General features: G+C 39.8%; 1 protein-coding gene across 5 annotated transcripts; it reads left to right on the top strand.

The window, feature by feature from the left end:
* Nucleotides 1–208: 208 nt before the first annotated feature.
* Nucleotides 209–10,745, top strand: LOC130170021 (RNA-binding protein, mRNA-processing factor 2a). Of its 5 annotated transcripts, none has more exons than XR_008827933.1 (8): nt 210–710; nt 3,275–3,352; nt 4,781–4,819; nt 4,929–4,991; nt 6,061–6,211; nt 7,029–7,192; nt 9,074–9,346; nt 10,453–10,745. XR_008827933.1 is itself a non-coding variant. In XM_056377112.1 (8 exons), the coding sequence occupies exons 1-7, from the start codon at nt 435–437 to the stop codon at nt 9,137–9,139; spliced, it is 837 nt and encodes a 278-aa protein (XP_056233087.1). In that variant the 5' UTR covers nt 210–434; the 3' UTR covers nt 9,140–9,146; nt 10,453–10,739. The 5 variants fall into 5 exon arrangements, 3 of the variants coding, with proteins under 3 accessions (XP_056233109.1, XP_056233087.1, XP_056233099.1); XR_008827936.1 differs by having other exon boundaries at nt 7,029–7,177; nt 10,453–10,744; XM_056377112.1 differs by having other exon boundaries at nt 9,074–9,146; nt 10,453–10,739.
* The last annotated feature ends 4,092 nt before the right edge of the window (nt 10,746–14,837 follow it).

Genomic DNA, 14,837 nt, shown 5'->3' on the forward strand with positions numbered 1-14,837 from the left:
GAGGGTTTTGTGCTAAATGACCATTGGCTCTCCGGGTCCCATAGAAACGGTGATGTAGCGGCAGAGGGGCCGGGTCTTCCTGCAACAGCTGAGGCGGATCTGCAGCTTGATTACGGCTCACAGCGGACTCCAACATAATTGATGACCTAATTGAAAAGCAGGAGGAGGAGGTGGGAGAGAGGAGGGGGGGGAGGGGGACTCACTCGCGGACAGGAGGAGAGAGAGAGACGCGCTCCAATGAGAAAAGTTTACTTGTTCTTCCTCCGCACAGTCCCACAGCTGAGGGCATTGATGTGAGCGCAGAGGCTTTCTGTTTTTTACGCGCACTTCTTTCCCCCCATCTTTCACCCTCACACACGGAGCACAAATCCACCTTCTCACCTTTAGTTTAGCGCGTCTCTATTTCTTTTCTTTCCTTTTCCTCCCTTTTATGAATGATTCTCTCTAGCCATACAACTTCTACTACTAGAATAACCTCGGATACCTCGCCGTCCTCGTCTGCACGACCTCACCTCGGCACACCTTCTCTCCTCAAGTTCAAACGCCACCAGGACTTTCACAGCAGCTTCAGACGCACTTGGGGAAAATATCACTCGACGAGGAAAAACTTGATACTTTGTGCAGCAGCAGCGGCAGCGGCTGAAGCGACCGTCAACATGAGTCTCAAAGCTGACGCAGAGCCGAATAACAACGTTTCCATCGAGGAGGAGGTGAGTTTGGCCAAAGTTTTTAATCTCTTCGCTGCGTCCGGTCGAGTTCATGTGCAGTGACAGCGCGATAAAATTGTGTTCACGGCTACAAAGTAAGGCTTTTTACAAAGTTTTGTTTGCAGGTTGTGTGTCGGGTGAGATGCCATTAGCTTATTTAGGCTCCTTTCGCCGCACACCGTTGACCTGAAGCAGTTTTAAAAAGGGAGCAATAAGGAAAGCGCTAAGCAAAGGGGAAATGTGGTTGTTCTGGCTTCTCCTGTTGAGACTCAAAGTTAACACGTTACACAGACAATAAATCTTTAACATTTTTATTTTCAACACGCAGTTGTGTTCAGTGTGTTCAGTAACTAGAATCATTTGCTCCAGGTGCGGATTATTAGCTACAACAAACGGCCACAAATGTGAATCAATTATGTCAACGTTTCATTGAAGATTCAGCCGTCGTTTTTACTTGTTTGTATGTGACCTTTGCTGCTTACAAGGCTCCAGGCTTTATGTTCATTAAAAAAAAAAAACAATAAATATATATGTTTTAAAAACGCGTTAAATGAGTAATATCAGCAGGCCTGTTTGTATTGGAAAAGAAATATTCTATAGGCCTAACTTAAATAATTAGACCTTATTCTAGTTTCTAAAATATCCACTTTTTTTTTTTTTTCTTTCGTCTTCCTAACCATCGTTTGTTTCCAGACATTGCCTGTGTTTGTTTTCAGGTACAAATATACAAAAATAAATAAATAGAATAAGATGCATCACACAAACCTGCAACTTGATTTGAAAAAGCTCCAGGTCGTCATGAAACCTAAAATGGCCTAAAACCATTGACATTCTTATTTGAAATGTTTGGATGTAAATATAGGGGGAGAATCAGAATAGTAATAAAAAACACTTAAAAGTAATTGATTAATTGAATTGCTTCTCAAATGATACATGTTGACTTTTTACAGCTGCCACTCTTAATTTCTGTGTGGCCAGCTATATTTCCTCTTTTAATGACTCCTAATGGAGAGACACTGAGGGGGGTGCCGGGCCTTTTGTTGGTCCTCCATTGTTCCCATTATCTTCCAACAAAGCCTCATGTGGCCACTTGACTTTTCTTGGTCTAATTTGCTGATGTCTCTTTTTTCTCCTTGTAATTTAAGATCAATCATTGAGAAAACAGGCCAGGAATGTATTTTGAGGAGGAAGCAAAATCCTGTTTCAAGTCCATTTAGAGGCCTGTTAAATCAAGAAGCTGTATCTTGTCAATTTTTTGTTTCTAGAAATTCACCTAAATATGTGATGTATTTCAGGTTTTATAAAAAACAGTGTGTGGGCTTCACACAGCTTCAGGTTTATACACTCGCCGCCCTGGAGCCGCTCAATCAATAAGGAGGACAGATTAAAACATCTCCATTGAGTTGGTGTCCAGCTGCGCTGGCCTTCAATTGCCGTATGAGCTGACTTGTAAAGGGCTGAGAATTGCTGCTGTGCTGCACCTGAAAAATGCTGGAGGGCTGGCAGGGTTGGGGCCGCGGGTCAGAGGAAGGAAATGGTGTCATGCTGTGCACTGTTGTCCAGTGCTGTTCCTCTGGCAGCCCCATTGTACTGAGGGCCTCCCTGCCGGCTGGGAACTAATGGGCCTCGCACCGCACTGTTTATTTCCCCGGCCACACTGGACTGTACACGGCATCAGTTTTCAATGTCTGGTCAGTGGAAATCCAGGGGTCCTTGAAGGGAATCTGGGGGTTCCCAGCAGGATGGAGACATCTAAAGTTCACTGTTTAGCTCGTAACATGTTGGCTGTCTCAAATTCAGTTTTTAATCATAGGTTTCACTCAGGTGATTGTTCAGTTCTGCTATGCAAAATATAAAATCCTAAGGGGATTCTATTGAAATCAAGCTGTCATCTGTTTTGGGTTTTGGCAATAGCTTATAGCAGTGGTTCCCAACATAGGGATCGGGACCCACCCAAGGGGTGTGACATGAGGTGGCTAAAAAAAAATAGAAAACCAGTGGGGAAAAAATGATGTAAAATTACATATTTTCAGACCTCCTTCTAATCTTTATTCATTACTGGATAATTTTACTATTCAGAGAAGTCTGGGTGGGGGGGGTAAATCAGTCTTTGGTTTAAACTACTCACAACTTGTAAACGTGCAAATGCAGAGGTCAAGAAGACAGAGCTTCATGTTGAAGGGGACACAAGCCAAAAAAGCTTAAAGGATCAAATCTCCAGCAACACTTTTGGCATACAGAACAACGGTAGTGTGTTTCAGCTTTTGACCTTCATCAGTCAAGGAAAAAGTTTGGGAATACCTAACCAATGGGACAGTTGACCCATGACCTTTTGTAGCTCAGTTAATATCTCCAGCTCCAGCCATTTATCTTAAATATTAAGAAATAAGATGTTTTCTGTTTATCTTTCTCATTTTCCAGGCCTGTGTGTGTGTGTGTGTGTGTGTGTGTGTGTGTGTGTGTTGCAGCTCAAAGTTCATATCCCACCTGCTGGTCTTTCAAGAAAATGAAAACAAAAAAACACAGATGATCCAAATGACCAAATGCAGTTTTGTGTTTGTTTGTAGGTACGAACACTGTTTGTCAGTGGCCTACCAGTAGATATCAAACCACGGGAACTTTACCTTCTCTTCAGACCCTTTAAGGTAAGTTACATCATGATATATTTCGAAGGAAAGGGGGTGTTATATGTTGTATAGATTGTGAAGGTAATTTTACGGTTTGGGTATATAAATGAAATAGACTTGACTTCTCACCCGTCTTAAAAGTAAAGCAAAGATAGCTGCTGTGTGCCAGGTGCTGGAAGAGGGTGATGGAAAGTGTTCTGGGGTTTTTTTTTGTTTTTCCTAAAAGGATTATCTGCCCACAGAGGAAGACCTTTAAACATTTTCTTAAATTATTGAGGAAGCAACAGTAAGTGTGCAGCTAATACTTTTTAAACCACTTTTCATGCCTGTAACGTTTGATGCTTCGGCTCATACAGCACAAATCAGTGCTCCTTTTTTGTACATGGTTGAAATCAAACGATCCCCTTGTTAACGAAAGTCCAGATATTTGCATATATGGAAATTAGGCCACATCATTGTTCGTCCATTGCGCTGTCTTTTTCTTTTCTTTTTTTTTTTTTTTTTTTTTTTTTTTTGACTGGACTCCAATTCCATAAACACCCCTCCCACCCGTGTCCTAACTAACCAAATTGGAAGTGGTATCCCGCGCACATGGATGATCTTGTGGAATGTGTAAATGAGTAGCCCTCGCGATTGGCCAACCAACCCTCTCCGTGACCCAGCTCGCCCACCGTGTAGGGAAATTTTTTTTATTTCCTCTCATAACGTTGAGACATTGTGAAACCACTTAAATGTTTTGTTTTCTTAAGTCACTGTAACACTGCTTTTACTTTCTTTACTACAATTGGCAAACACAGCACAGTGTGCAAATTGGGTTTAATCTGATTTATTTGAGGTTTATTTTATTTTTTTATATATATTGACTGTATTCCACCTTGTTTTTGTTCTCTGAAGTACTGCAGGTAAATCTGGTTTGGATTGTTGCTAAGGATTTATCACAGCCAGTGAAAGTTGTTTAATTTTTCCATGGCTGTAAATCAGGATCAGGCGAGATCCCATCTATCAATACTCTGGTCAGGCAAAATTCCCCTTCATATTTCAGGAATTCGTTCATTCTTTAACCAACCCTTGGGCTGTTTTTAAACTTGATTTAAAACCAGTGGCTGTATTTGGAATTCATGCTTAATCTACGCTTAGACCAGTGCAAAAGAACCCTCATGTATTTGATAACATTTAAACCTAACTTGGTCATCACTTCATTTTCTTATTTTTAGCTTTGAGGATAAAATCGGTGAAAGCTGCATTTGTTGGGAATGTGCATGTGTCACATTATTTAACTTTCACTAAATGTAAGCTGCAACACTGTCGCAGAGGGATCTGTGATGTCCTGCTGTCGAACTGAAGGTGTACACAAGCAGGTTTCTCTTCGTATAGCGAGAGGCGTTCATTCCTGACTTTGTGCATGTGACTCCAGGGTGGATAATTGGCTATCTTTCTTCCCTGCAGGGTTATGAAGGGTCACTGATTAAGTTAACTTCAAAACAGGTGAGATTCCTTCCATCAGTGTAAGGAGCAGCTTTAATACTATACTAAAATACTAAACAAGTGGCCAGGCAGTGTTCTCAGTTTGTTTCTTTACCTTTTTGTCTTCCAGCCTGTCGGGTTTGTAACCTTTGACAGTCGGTCTGGAGCTGAAGCTGCAAAAAATGCATTAAATGTAAGCATTGCCTTGTTTTTATTGCTACATTTCGTCTTTGAGTCTGTTGCTATTTGAGTTTCCCCTTTTTTGTATTTATTTTTTTTTTTTTTAATCCTGTAAGTATTGCTTTGTATTTCTTAGATTTGTTCTAACATTTGCTTAAACCTAAAACGAATGATTGGGAGTTTACAAAATTCTTCTTTCCCATAGTATTTCTAAAAGCCAACCCATTTTGTCTTTTACAATTCAATGGCAGGGCCATTTTTGGAAAGAGGCCAGAATCCCGTAGCCTTACGGTAGTTTACTTTGACCTTGATACACATCCTTGTTAGTCTGAAATAGCTTTCACTGCTTTACTGTAATACTCGTTCTATAGCCACATGTGTAGTGTTATTTGGACACATCCTCGGTAGTGTAACCTCTTATTTTGTCACCCAGTAGCCCACGTTGGCAGTATCTAACACTTCTCTCTCATAGCCTAGCCTTCCTTATGAGCATCACCTCTTAGACACACCAGCAGTCTCACACACAGACACACACATACACCAAAATACTACTCACCTGCATGTGGGCACAACGCTTAGGGCACAAGAACACAAGCAGGGTTAAACCACCTAAAAGAAATGACACTCAAAAGTCTCACCATCAGCCCTTTTCCTTGTCTCCCTCTCCTCCTGGCTTGTGCGACGGGGTGAACTACTCCTCCAGTTGCCTGTGCTCTTGATTTCGTCATGAGGAAAAAGAGATGGAAGCATGTTGAAATATTTCAGTGTATCCTTCAGTCTGCCCTTTTTTATTTTATTTTTTTTACTTTTTTTATTATTTTTTTTTTTTTTTTAAATGAAGAGTTTTTAGTTCAGTGAAAGCAGTCAGGTGGAAGGGGGTGTATTTTAACATCCCACAGGACAACAGCACAGCACAGAACAGTGTTTAGCTCAAGGGAAGCTTGAAGGATACATCCTGAGTATTGAAACACAGCTTTAGGAAAGGAGGCCATGAGAGACTACTGAGTTACAGCCCCTCAAACTCAGCCCACCTCCCTTACTATACTATGTCCCCCTCCTCCCCTCCTCCGTCTCTCCCCCAGGGTATCCGTTTTGACCCCGAAAGTCCCCAGACCCTGCGCTTAGAGTTTGCTAAAGCCAACACGAAGATGGCAAAGAGTAAGCTGATGGCCACACCGAACCCCACAAATATCCACCCTGCTCTAGGAGCACACTTCATTGCACGGGACCCATGTAAGTTGTACGGCTGCACCACTCTAGGCTCTCTCATCCACTCTCACCTTGGCAATGCCAGTACTCGATTGCCCTTGTTACCCTTTTTTTAAAATGTGATAGGATGTTGTGGTGTTAAAGACAAATGGGCAGGGGGTAAAAACAGTATCTAACAAATCAAAGACTAACTCACCTCCACATGCATGTGTCATCTCGACTCTTAAGACAGCCGCTTTGCTTCTGTCCAGCTGGGAAATTCCACTCACAGGGTTTAGTCAGCAGTTGCGTCTCTGCTCTCTTTGCCTAAACACCTGCTTGATTCATTAGATTTGGACAGGTGGTTGTTGACGACAGTGTTAAGCTTCACTCGGACCAGATTTCGTCTGGTGAAATTTACTGGTGTGGTTTGGCAATAGCAAGGAAGGAACAGGAAATGGCATGGGTAAGGTTGTAAACTGTGGGAGCTAGTTCAGATTGAAAATTTGTGCAAAGTGAAAGGGAGTGGGGGGGTCAATTTGCAGTGAGAAGCAAATGTGTCTGTTCCACATAGAAATGAATGGGGAAACAAAATCTGGTCTGACTGCTTCATAGGGGTTGTAAAAGTTATACTTACATATAGTTATAGTCACAGAACGAGCTATTACTACAATAAGTTATCACTGGTCAGTAGTAAACCTAAATGCCACACAATGCAGAAAGAAAACCTCTTTGCAGCATGTTTTGATGATGCATTTCCTTTAAGAATTTTAGCATCTGTACTTACTGTTTACATCATGCAAGCCTGTATGTTCAAGGGTAGGTAAGTCAGCATTTTTCCTCCTGCCCTGTACTTCCCCAGATGATCTGACAGGGGCAGCACTGATCCCAGCATCACCAGATGCCTGGACACCTTACCCCTTGTACACCACGGAGCTGACCCCAGGCCTCCCTCACGCAGCGTTCACTTACCCAGCGGCCGCTGCCGCTGCTGCAGCCCTCCACGCCCAGGTGAGGGACCAACCGGTGTGTTCCTCTCTTATCTTCTATTTTTTTAACTATCCTGTAGTACATATTCAGCTCTACAGAGACACAAAATGAATGCCTACACCTGGGTGCACTACTTGAATGCATGACTCTTATATAAGTTTCAGTGCTCAGGTGTTTTCATTTTGCTTAGTTTGTCCATGAAAGCTACAAAAAAGTTGAGGGGGGAAAAAGTGCAATCCTAAAATATAACCATATAAATTTGATAATTAAGCATGAACTACTGCAATATCAAATTTGAGAACTTGGTACACTGTTAAAAGCAGAGTTTCAGATTCTTGAAACAATCCCAGTGGTCCTCTGAGGTATTACAATAACAGCACATAGACCTGTGTTGCTGAAGCCAATCCAGATATCAAGTCTGTAAATTGCTGTTGGCTGCACAACTTGTGCTCAGCCTTAATGTCAAACGGGGAGCTGAGTAAGTTAAAACCCAGAATTATATTGCAATAAATATTTGTAGTTTTGAAATGGAAAATGTCTCGACTCATGCCATCAGTAGAAGTGATGTGTACATTCCTTGATGTAGTGTAACCTTACACTTCCATGCACTTACCTTAAATCCCTCTCTGTGGTTGTCTTCTGACTGTCTTTGGCTGATGTCTTCCTTTTTTGCGGATGAGTCTCAGACATGGAGGTGTAATTTTTTCCTTTCCTGTCAGTGTGCTGGGGGATAAAAGGTGCTCTTACTGATAAAATGACCCACGTCTACAGCATGAACTCAAGACGTAGAAATCATAATTTCAGGAAAAATACAAATTTGAGCTTTTAAGATGGAGTTTGATCCTAACTAAGGTTTGTTGCTAAGGTTTGTATTTAGACTTTAGTTGCACTTTGTCTGAAATCAATTAAACATTCATTCTTGCATCTGGTTTGCAAATGTTCATTTCAAGCACTAACACAAATTCCATCATGTTTGTGGAAAACTGAACTGATTAACAAGATGGGGGACTAATGGATGTACAAAAGTGTTAACATTGTAAGCTATTGGCAGTGTAAATGCTACAGCAAAAGTGCAGCTAACTAAAAGGCAGTGGGCAGGGCTTTAGGTAACAATAGCAATGGAAAATATGTCTCATATTGGGTCATTTAAAGTTCATTGTGAGCTAACTTCCTCCTGCAATGTAAGAGCACAGGGGAGCATTGCACCGCAAAGTAGGCAGCTATGACATAGTCAATTTGGTCGGGCACAAGAGGCAGAGGAATGCAAGGCATTTGCTTGGAGAAATTGTCAGACCTGATGGCTTTCTCTGGAGGTGCCAACTTGCTGTCCTCGCTCCTGTTGGAACATAAGCTGAATATGTAGCCACACAAAGGGGGGAAAAGCCTTTTTAATTGCAATCTGATGAAAGATCCCTAAAATGCCCTGAGTTCTCTTCCCACTGACTCCAGGCCTTGTTGGTTTGACTGTATGACACAGCAGGGTTACATTAAGAGTCTCCAAACAACTGTTAACCTCCTGAGTATATTAAGCTGTTTGGCCCTGCAGTTGTGGCCTCTGTCCTGTTTTTAAGTGTGTAGACACGAGAGGGCTCATTCTGCCACAGGGTTTAGTCACAGGTATGGAAAGGTACAGGCATACAGCTCTTACCTAGTGGAAATGTTTAACACAAGGAGGGTTTAAACTCTCCACATTTCCATGCCTGTTAATTACTGGAGGACCATTGTCCTCAATGAGCTGCTACGTGACCCACATTCCCATGGCTTCAGTGACCAGGGCTTAAAGGGACAGTCGTCCTAAACCTGCTTGTCAAAGTAAATTTTGATGCGTGTGAATGGATGAAATCAACACAATTGAGGTTTGAAGCAGTGAAGCCTGGTTTTGGTCTGGTGTATATGACTATGTTTGTGTTTCTTTAGATGCGCTGGTACCCTACTCCCTCTGAGACTTCCCAGCCTGGATGGAAATCCCGGCAGTTTTGTTAGATATTTAGTGAGTAACCTTTGGTCCAACAGTGTTTTTAGATTTGCCAACCCCCACCCACCATCCTCGACCTGCTAACCTGATGCCACCCAAACTGAAACTTGCATAATGAAATAAACACAATGTTTAACTAGAAGCTGCAGAATGTTTCAACATAAATGAGAAAGAAGAGACTTATGAAAATAACTGATTTATTGTTCAAAGATAAGGTTGGTGATATTCTTTCTTTGTCATTGTAAATGGTTCCCATGGAAAAGATCAAAACCAACAGTGTTAATCTGTCAACTTTCCCACTCCCAACCTGTCTCTTGGTCCCAAACCAATTTGTTCCTATTCAATACACAAATTTTTAACAGCCATCACTATATATTTTTATCTTTTATTGAATGTGAAAAAACGCTGGTCGAATAACATAATTTTAAAAACTTCAAACAGGAGTAAATCGTGCATTAGCTTGGGACTATCTTTCACTGCAGATTAATACACATTTGTTGGAAGAGTTCATTTACAGCACCAGGACAGTGAATGTGGGACTGACTCGAAATAACCGACAGTGCCCATATTCATGGTAATGAAGGAACATGTCACTCAGTGCAACAGTGTGGCTCATTAATGTGTTTTTTTTTAATCTTTGGAAAACAATGGAGCACTATGGTGCGGAGGAATGAACAGTCAGGCTTTGGATACACAGGATCAATTCTTTTGTTTGGTGCGTTGTCATGGGATTTACTGAGAAACAAATATGCAGAATATCGGCAGATGTATCCCTGTTTGACTGGTGATAGTCTATATTTTTCTAATACAGCTCAATAGTGTTTTCTGATTTAAAGCTTATTCATCTGTGCCATAGACCAATTGTTGTCCAACACTTTTAAAAATCCATCAATTAGCATTGCACCGGGTGACATGTTCATTATTGTGACACATTAGTTTGAGTCAATCTCCCATAAACTGCTTACTACTGTAAATAGTCACAAATGCATATTAATCTGCATCTGAAAGCGGTCATTAACTAGTAAAAACAATGGGGCCTAGCTGTTTTAAATGGTTTCATAGTTTTTTGTTTTCAAAAAAGATTCAGTAACTTTAAAGATTTACATCTTGAGTAGGAACCAGTTGTCTTAGGGCTGAGTGTCACAGATGGTGAAGAGAAGGCAGTGAGCATTGAGAGACTAGAGCATTGTTGGTTTTTGTCTTTTCCTAGAATTTGTTGACAAAACAAAATGTAGAATATGACCAGTCAACCTTTTTTTAAATTCTATTTTTAAATTATGGCTTTATTGGACTAACTCTTGTTTTCCCTGTTTTTACACAGGCTTCTGGAAACCACACCTTTGTCCAGCTGAAGTGAGGTTTGCCAAGCTCTTCATTAATTTAATCAGGTTTATTTAATGGACAAATGTGCATTATTATAAACAAACAGTATTTATATCTCCTCCCGATTGTTTCCGGGGGGAGTTTGAGTTGAAACCATCTTGCTGTCGACAATCTGAGCTCATCCTTGGCAACTATTGCGGTACCATCCTAGCACTTCAAAAAAAAAAAAAAAAAAAAAAAAAACCTCATGCAAAGCCTAGTCAAAGTCAATGGATCATAATTGCTGAGGAAAATTGACGCATTGAAGTTACCGTTATTAAGCTAGTCCTTCCATGGGTAACCGCTGCTCCTGGGAGGTTTAGAAGCGTTAAGTCATTTGCATGTTAAAGTCTTTTTGGCATGAATTTAGAACGCAGAGTTCTGTGTATCCTAATTTTCTTAGTGTTTGTGTTGCCTCTTTATCTTGGCCTAGACAGCGAAATGTTTTGTTTTCCTGTAGAACCTTGGTCTTACCTCTGTGAAAGTTAGGCTGTTGTGTAAATGGCTTATCTCGCATGGACCTCGTGAATGCATCCCTTCGTTCTATGACAATCCCCGTCCTTTATGATCATATCAATGTCTGTCATTATTTGAGCAAAGGAAAGTACAAATATTTTTGTACTTTTTGCGTAATGTATATTTATGCATTTTTGTGCAACTAAATAATGAACCTGTATAAGTTTGATGTTTAGTCGTCTCCTGTGTTTTTGGTGTTAATTTTTGATCCTATAATCCTGTTGAAGTAGTTTTAAAGAAGGAAAAAAGTGCAATTTGTTTAAAGGGGAAGTGGGTATCTGTCAAAAAATGGAAGTATTCTGAGCGTGGCTTGTGCCATTCTGCTAAAATGAGATTGCTGTAAAACGATCTTTCAGAATGTGAAACTGGACTACAAACGTAATGGGTTGCTTTTTTTGGGGGGCCATTTTGAAATGGGAAGCAGGATTAGAGTAATGGAGGAATTTAGTTTGTGGTTTAGAACATGTTTGTCTTTGTATCTGCTGTGCATAAGATGTAAAAAATATTCCCATCTTATGAATAAAAGAAGTGAATGCATTTCTCTGTTGGGCATCTGTCATTTATCGTTGCAGCGAATTGGTGGCCAATCAAAATTAACAATGCTCAATGCTAACTCTAAGAGCTGAACTCGGTGGACATCAGATGTTGACATAAATAATTCACAACTTTTCATTTGTAAGCACCCTAGCATTAGTGTCTCCTTGCATCACAGAGCTGACCGTCACACTCTGCCCCCATAAGCTGGCAAGATGGCTCTGTTCACCCAACCGTGACGGCTCCTTGAGGGACATTTAAGTGACTGTTCTCAATACGACCAGCTGCCTAATTGTGGTAACAGTGCTGCTGGTTAACTGCAAACATTTGTCCATCTTGTCCCAATTAAGTTATGGTCTATACAGGACTGGTGCTACACCAAATGTTGCCTTTAACAACATTTGATACGATACCCAGTGACAGCTTCATCTGTGCGGAACACTTCTTAAATCAATACGTTAGCATCCACTGAGCATTAGCATGAAGGTTAAAACTATAATGTCATGGTTCTTTGGGTTGAAATGTGCTGTATTTCTAATTTTTCTTTAACCATTAAATAGAAAAAATCAAGATGGGAGAATAATGCAGAGAATGTATTGACATGACAAATGTCAACACATTTAATAAAGTTAATTACAAAGTAAAAATATCAAACATTTGGTGTTTCTCAAATGTAAAGATTTGCTACTTTTCCATTAATATGTTTGAAGTGTGTGTGTATGTGTGTGTGTGTGTGTGTGTGTGTGTGTGTATATATGTGTTCAGTATTTTAAAAATAATCCACACAATAAAAATGACAGTAATGAACAATCATGCATAATAGCCTTAACATGGGACGTTACGCTGCATCACTGGATGCCGACTAAGTTTAATAGAGAACTGATCATTTATATATAGAGGGTTAAAACCCAAACGAACGCCACAGTTCAGAAGAGGAAATGATTCTCTCAAGAATCACCATTTGCCCTTCATAGAAAAACGGGTCATTTAACATCACTTTCACACAGAATATTTGGATTGACATGAAATCAATAGAGTGTGAAGATGTGGATGCTATGAATTGGAAGATGGAAAATTTCATTTCCTCTGCTGTTTTTCATGTGAAGACACAAGCCAAGGTCACATACAAACCTAAACATATAGCTATTATCTGTTTTCACAGAGTATTTGATATTTGTCTCAGAAACCTCTGAATTTAAATGAGGTGCATGGTATGACATTTTCTTTTTAAACATAAATAAAATGTATATATATACTTATTACAGCTGTCATCTTTCCAGGCTGCAGTGGCTCAGTGGGGTTAGGGATTGACATTTTTCTTCAGGAAACAGTTTCTATGACAAAATGAAGAGTCTTATTAAATAAACTAAATTTAATAATTAGAGCATCATCAGACAACATAAGCTGTTTTTTGTAAGGAATATGTTGGCACTTCTGTCATTTTCTGTAGAAAAAAATATCAATGGATGAAGCCCTCTGTCTCTAGAAACAGCTCAAGACCTCCTCCTTCTTTGTCATTGTTACAGATTTTCGATTACGCCAGCTTGGTGTTTGAATACGGCTGAAAGAAAAGACGGCTTCTTTTGGGCAGCAATGAAACAGCAGGAAGGTCGATCACAGAGGCCTGGAGATTTTTTTTAATGCAGGTCTTTGTCGTCCTCTACTGGTCCAACACCCACACGACAAGGAGGCATGACGCAGCTGAAGAAAGCAAGCTGACCCCTCTGATAAAATGCCTTTTTGTTAGCTGTGAATTACACCTGAGAAAGTACCAACTTCAAAATAAAGTGTGTGTGTGTGTGTGTGTGTGTGAGTAATAAGACACATTTATCAAGTGACTTCCTCTTACTTGCAGTGAAGTGTAAAAGTAACTTAAGAACAAGTGATCTCTGTGCTCAGAGAAGGAATAACCAATCGGAGATAAAGCCTGACATTACATCTGCTACACTGTACATTCTTTAAATAAAATCCTTAAGTGTTTATTCTGCAAGAACATATATTTTAAAGTTATAATATTTGTGGGAAATCTTTAAATCTCTGGGAATAATACAAATGGGAAATTAACAACAAATGTATTTCTGTGTAAATATATAGCCTAGATAGGGATGAAATAATGGCTGGAACAAAATTGTTTTGCAAACTTGAATGCAAGACATTCTGCTGTTGGTTGACAAGCGTACAGAGACGTCATACAATAAGAATTTAGTGCCACACTGACAGCGACTGTAAAAATAAAATCAATGTCATCTGTAGTATTGCTGTTTGTCTGCAAGCCTGAGAAATGGCAAAAAATAAATAAAATGATCTAACATCCTATTAAACCTCGAGCAAATAATCAGCAGATTTATCCATAACAAAAATAATTTATACATAAGTATTAATATTCTAATGATACAGTATATAAATACAACAGTCACATGCAACAATTTTCTGCATATAATGTTTTTACTTTGAATACTCTCAGTAAATTTTCCTGATTATACTCATATTTTTATATTTGGGTAAAATTTTCAATGCGGGACTTGTAACAGAGTATTTTTTACAGTGTCTTGTACAAATAATCTGAATACTTCCTCCATCAGTGGTCAGCAGAATTCAAAAGAGGGATCCATACACCTAAACCAAACCCACTTGTCCTCACCAGGTGATCCAGCTTCAATTCTCTACCATTTTCCAACAGGTGGGTCACAAATGTGGATGAACATTCATTTTTAAGTTGGTGTATGCGTCCAAGATTTTATGGAGGAGCTTTCTTTGTCTGTTTTAGTGTTTTAGTTTTAAATGTGTTGAGGCATCTTGCACAGGTGTGACATCATCTTGGTGAAGGTGCACGTTACAAGGGGACTGAGGTGACCTGAAGGTAAAAAAAAAAAAACCTGAATGAGGAAAGTGAAAGAGCAGCACTTGACACCTTCTTCATTTCAATCACTGACCTCCAACTGCTCCGATGGAGCTGCTCAATGGCTAACACATCAGAATGGAGTTGCACTGGGCAGCATCCAGGTGAGTGTGTGTCACAGATATCAAGATCTCTTTTGCAAGAAAGAGCTGAGTGCAGCAGCAGAAAGAAGAACAGAGATTACCAAATATGTTGTGAATGCAATAAAGTCTTATCTATAATATATATGGTGTTATCTATAATATGTCATAATTCATTTGTTAAGTATGTTGTGTTATTAATCTGAATTTGCAAATGAATTAGTATCAAATAAATGTAGTGTACAAGTAAAAAGTGCAATATTTGCCTCTGAATTTTAGTGGAGTAGAGGTATAAAGTAGCACAAAATTCAAATA

Source organism: Seriola aureovittata, chromosome 1, assembly GCF_021018895.1.
Source record: "Seriola aureovittata isolate HTS-2021-v1 ecotype China chromosome 1, ASM2101889v1, whole genome shotgun sequence".
In the NCBI taxonomy this organism is placed as follows: Eukaryota; Metazoa; Chordata; class Actinopteri; order Carangiformes; family Carangidae; genus Seriola; species Seriola aureovittata.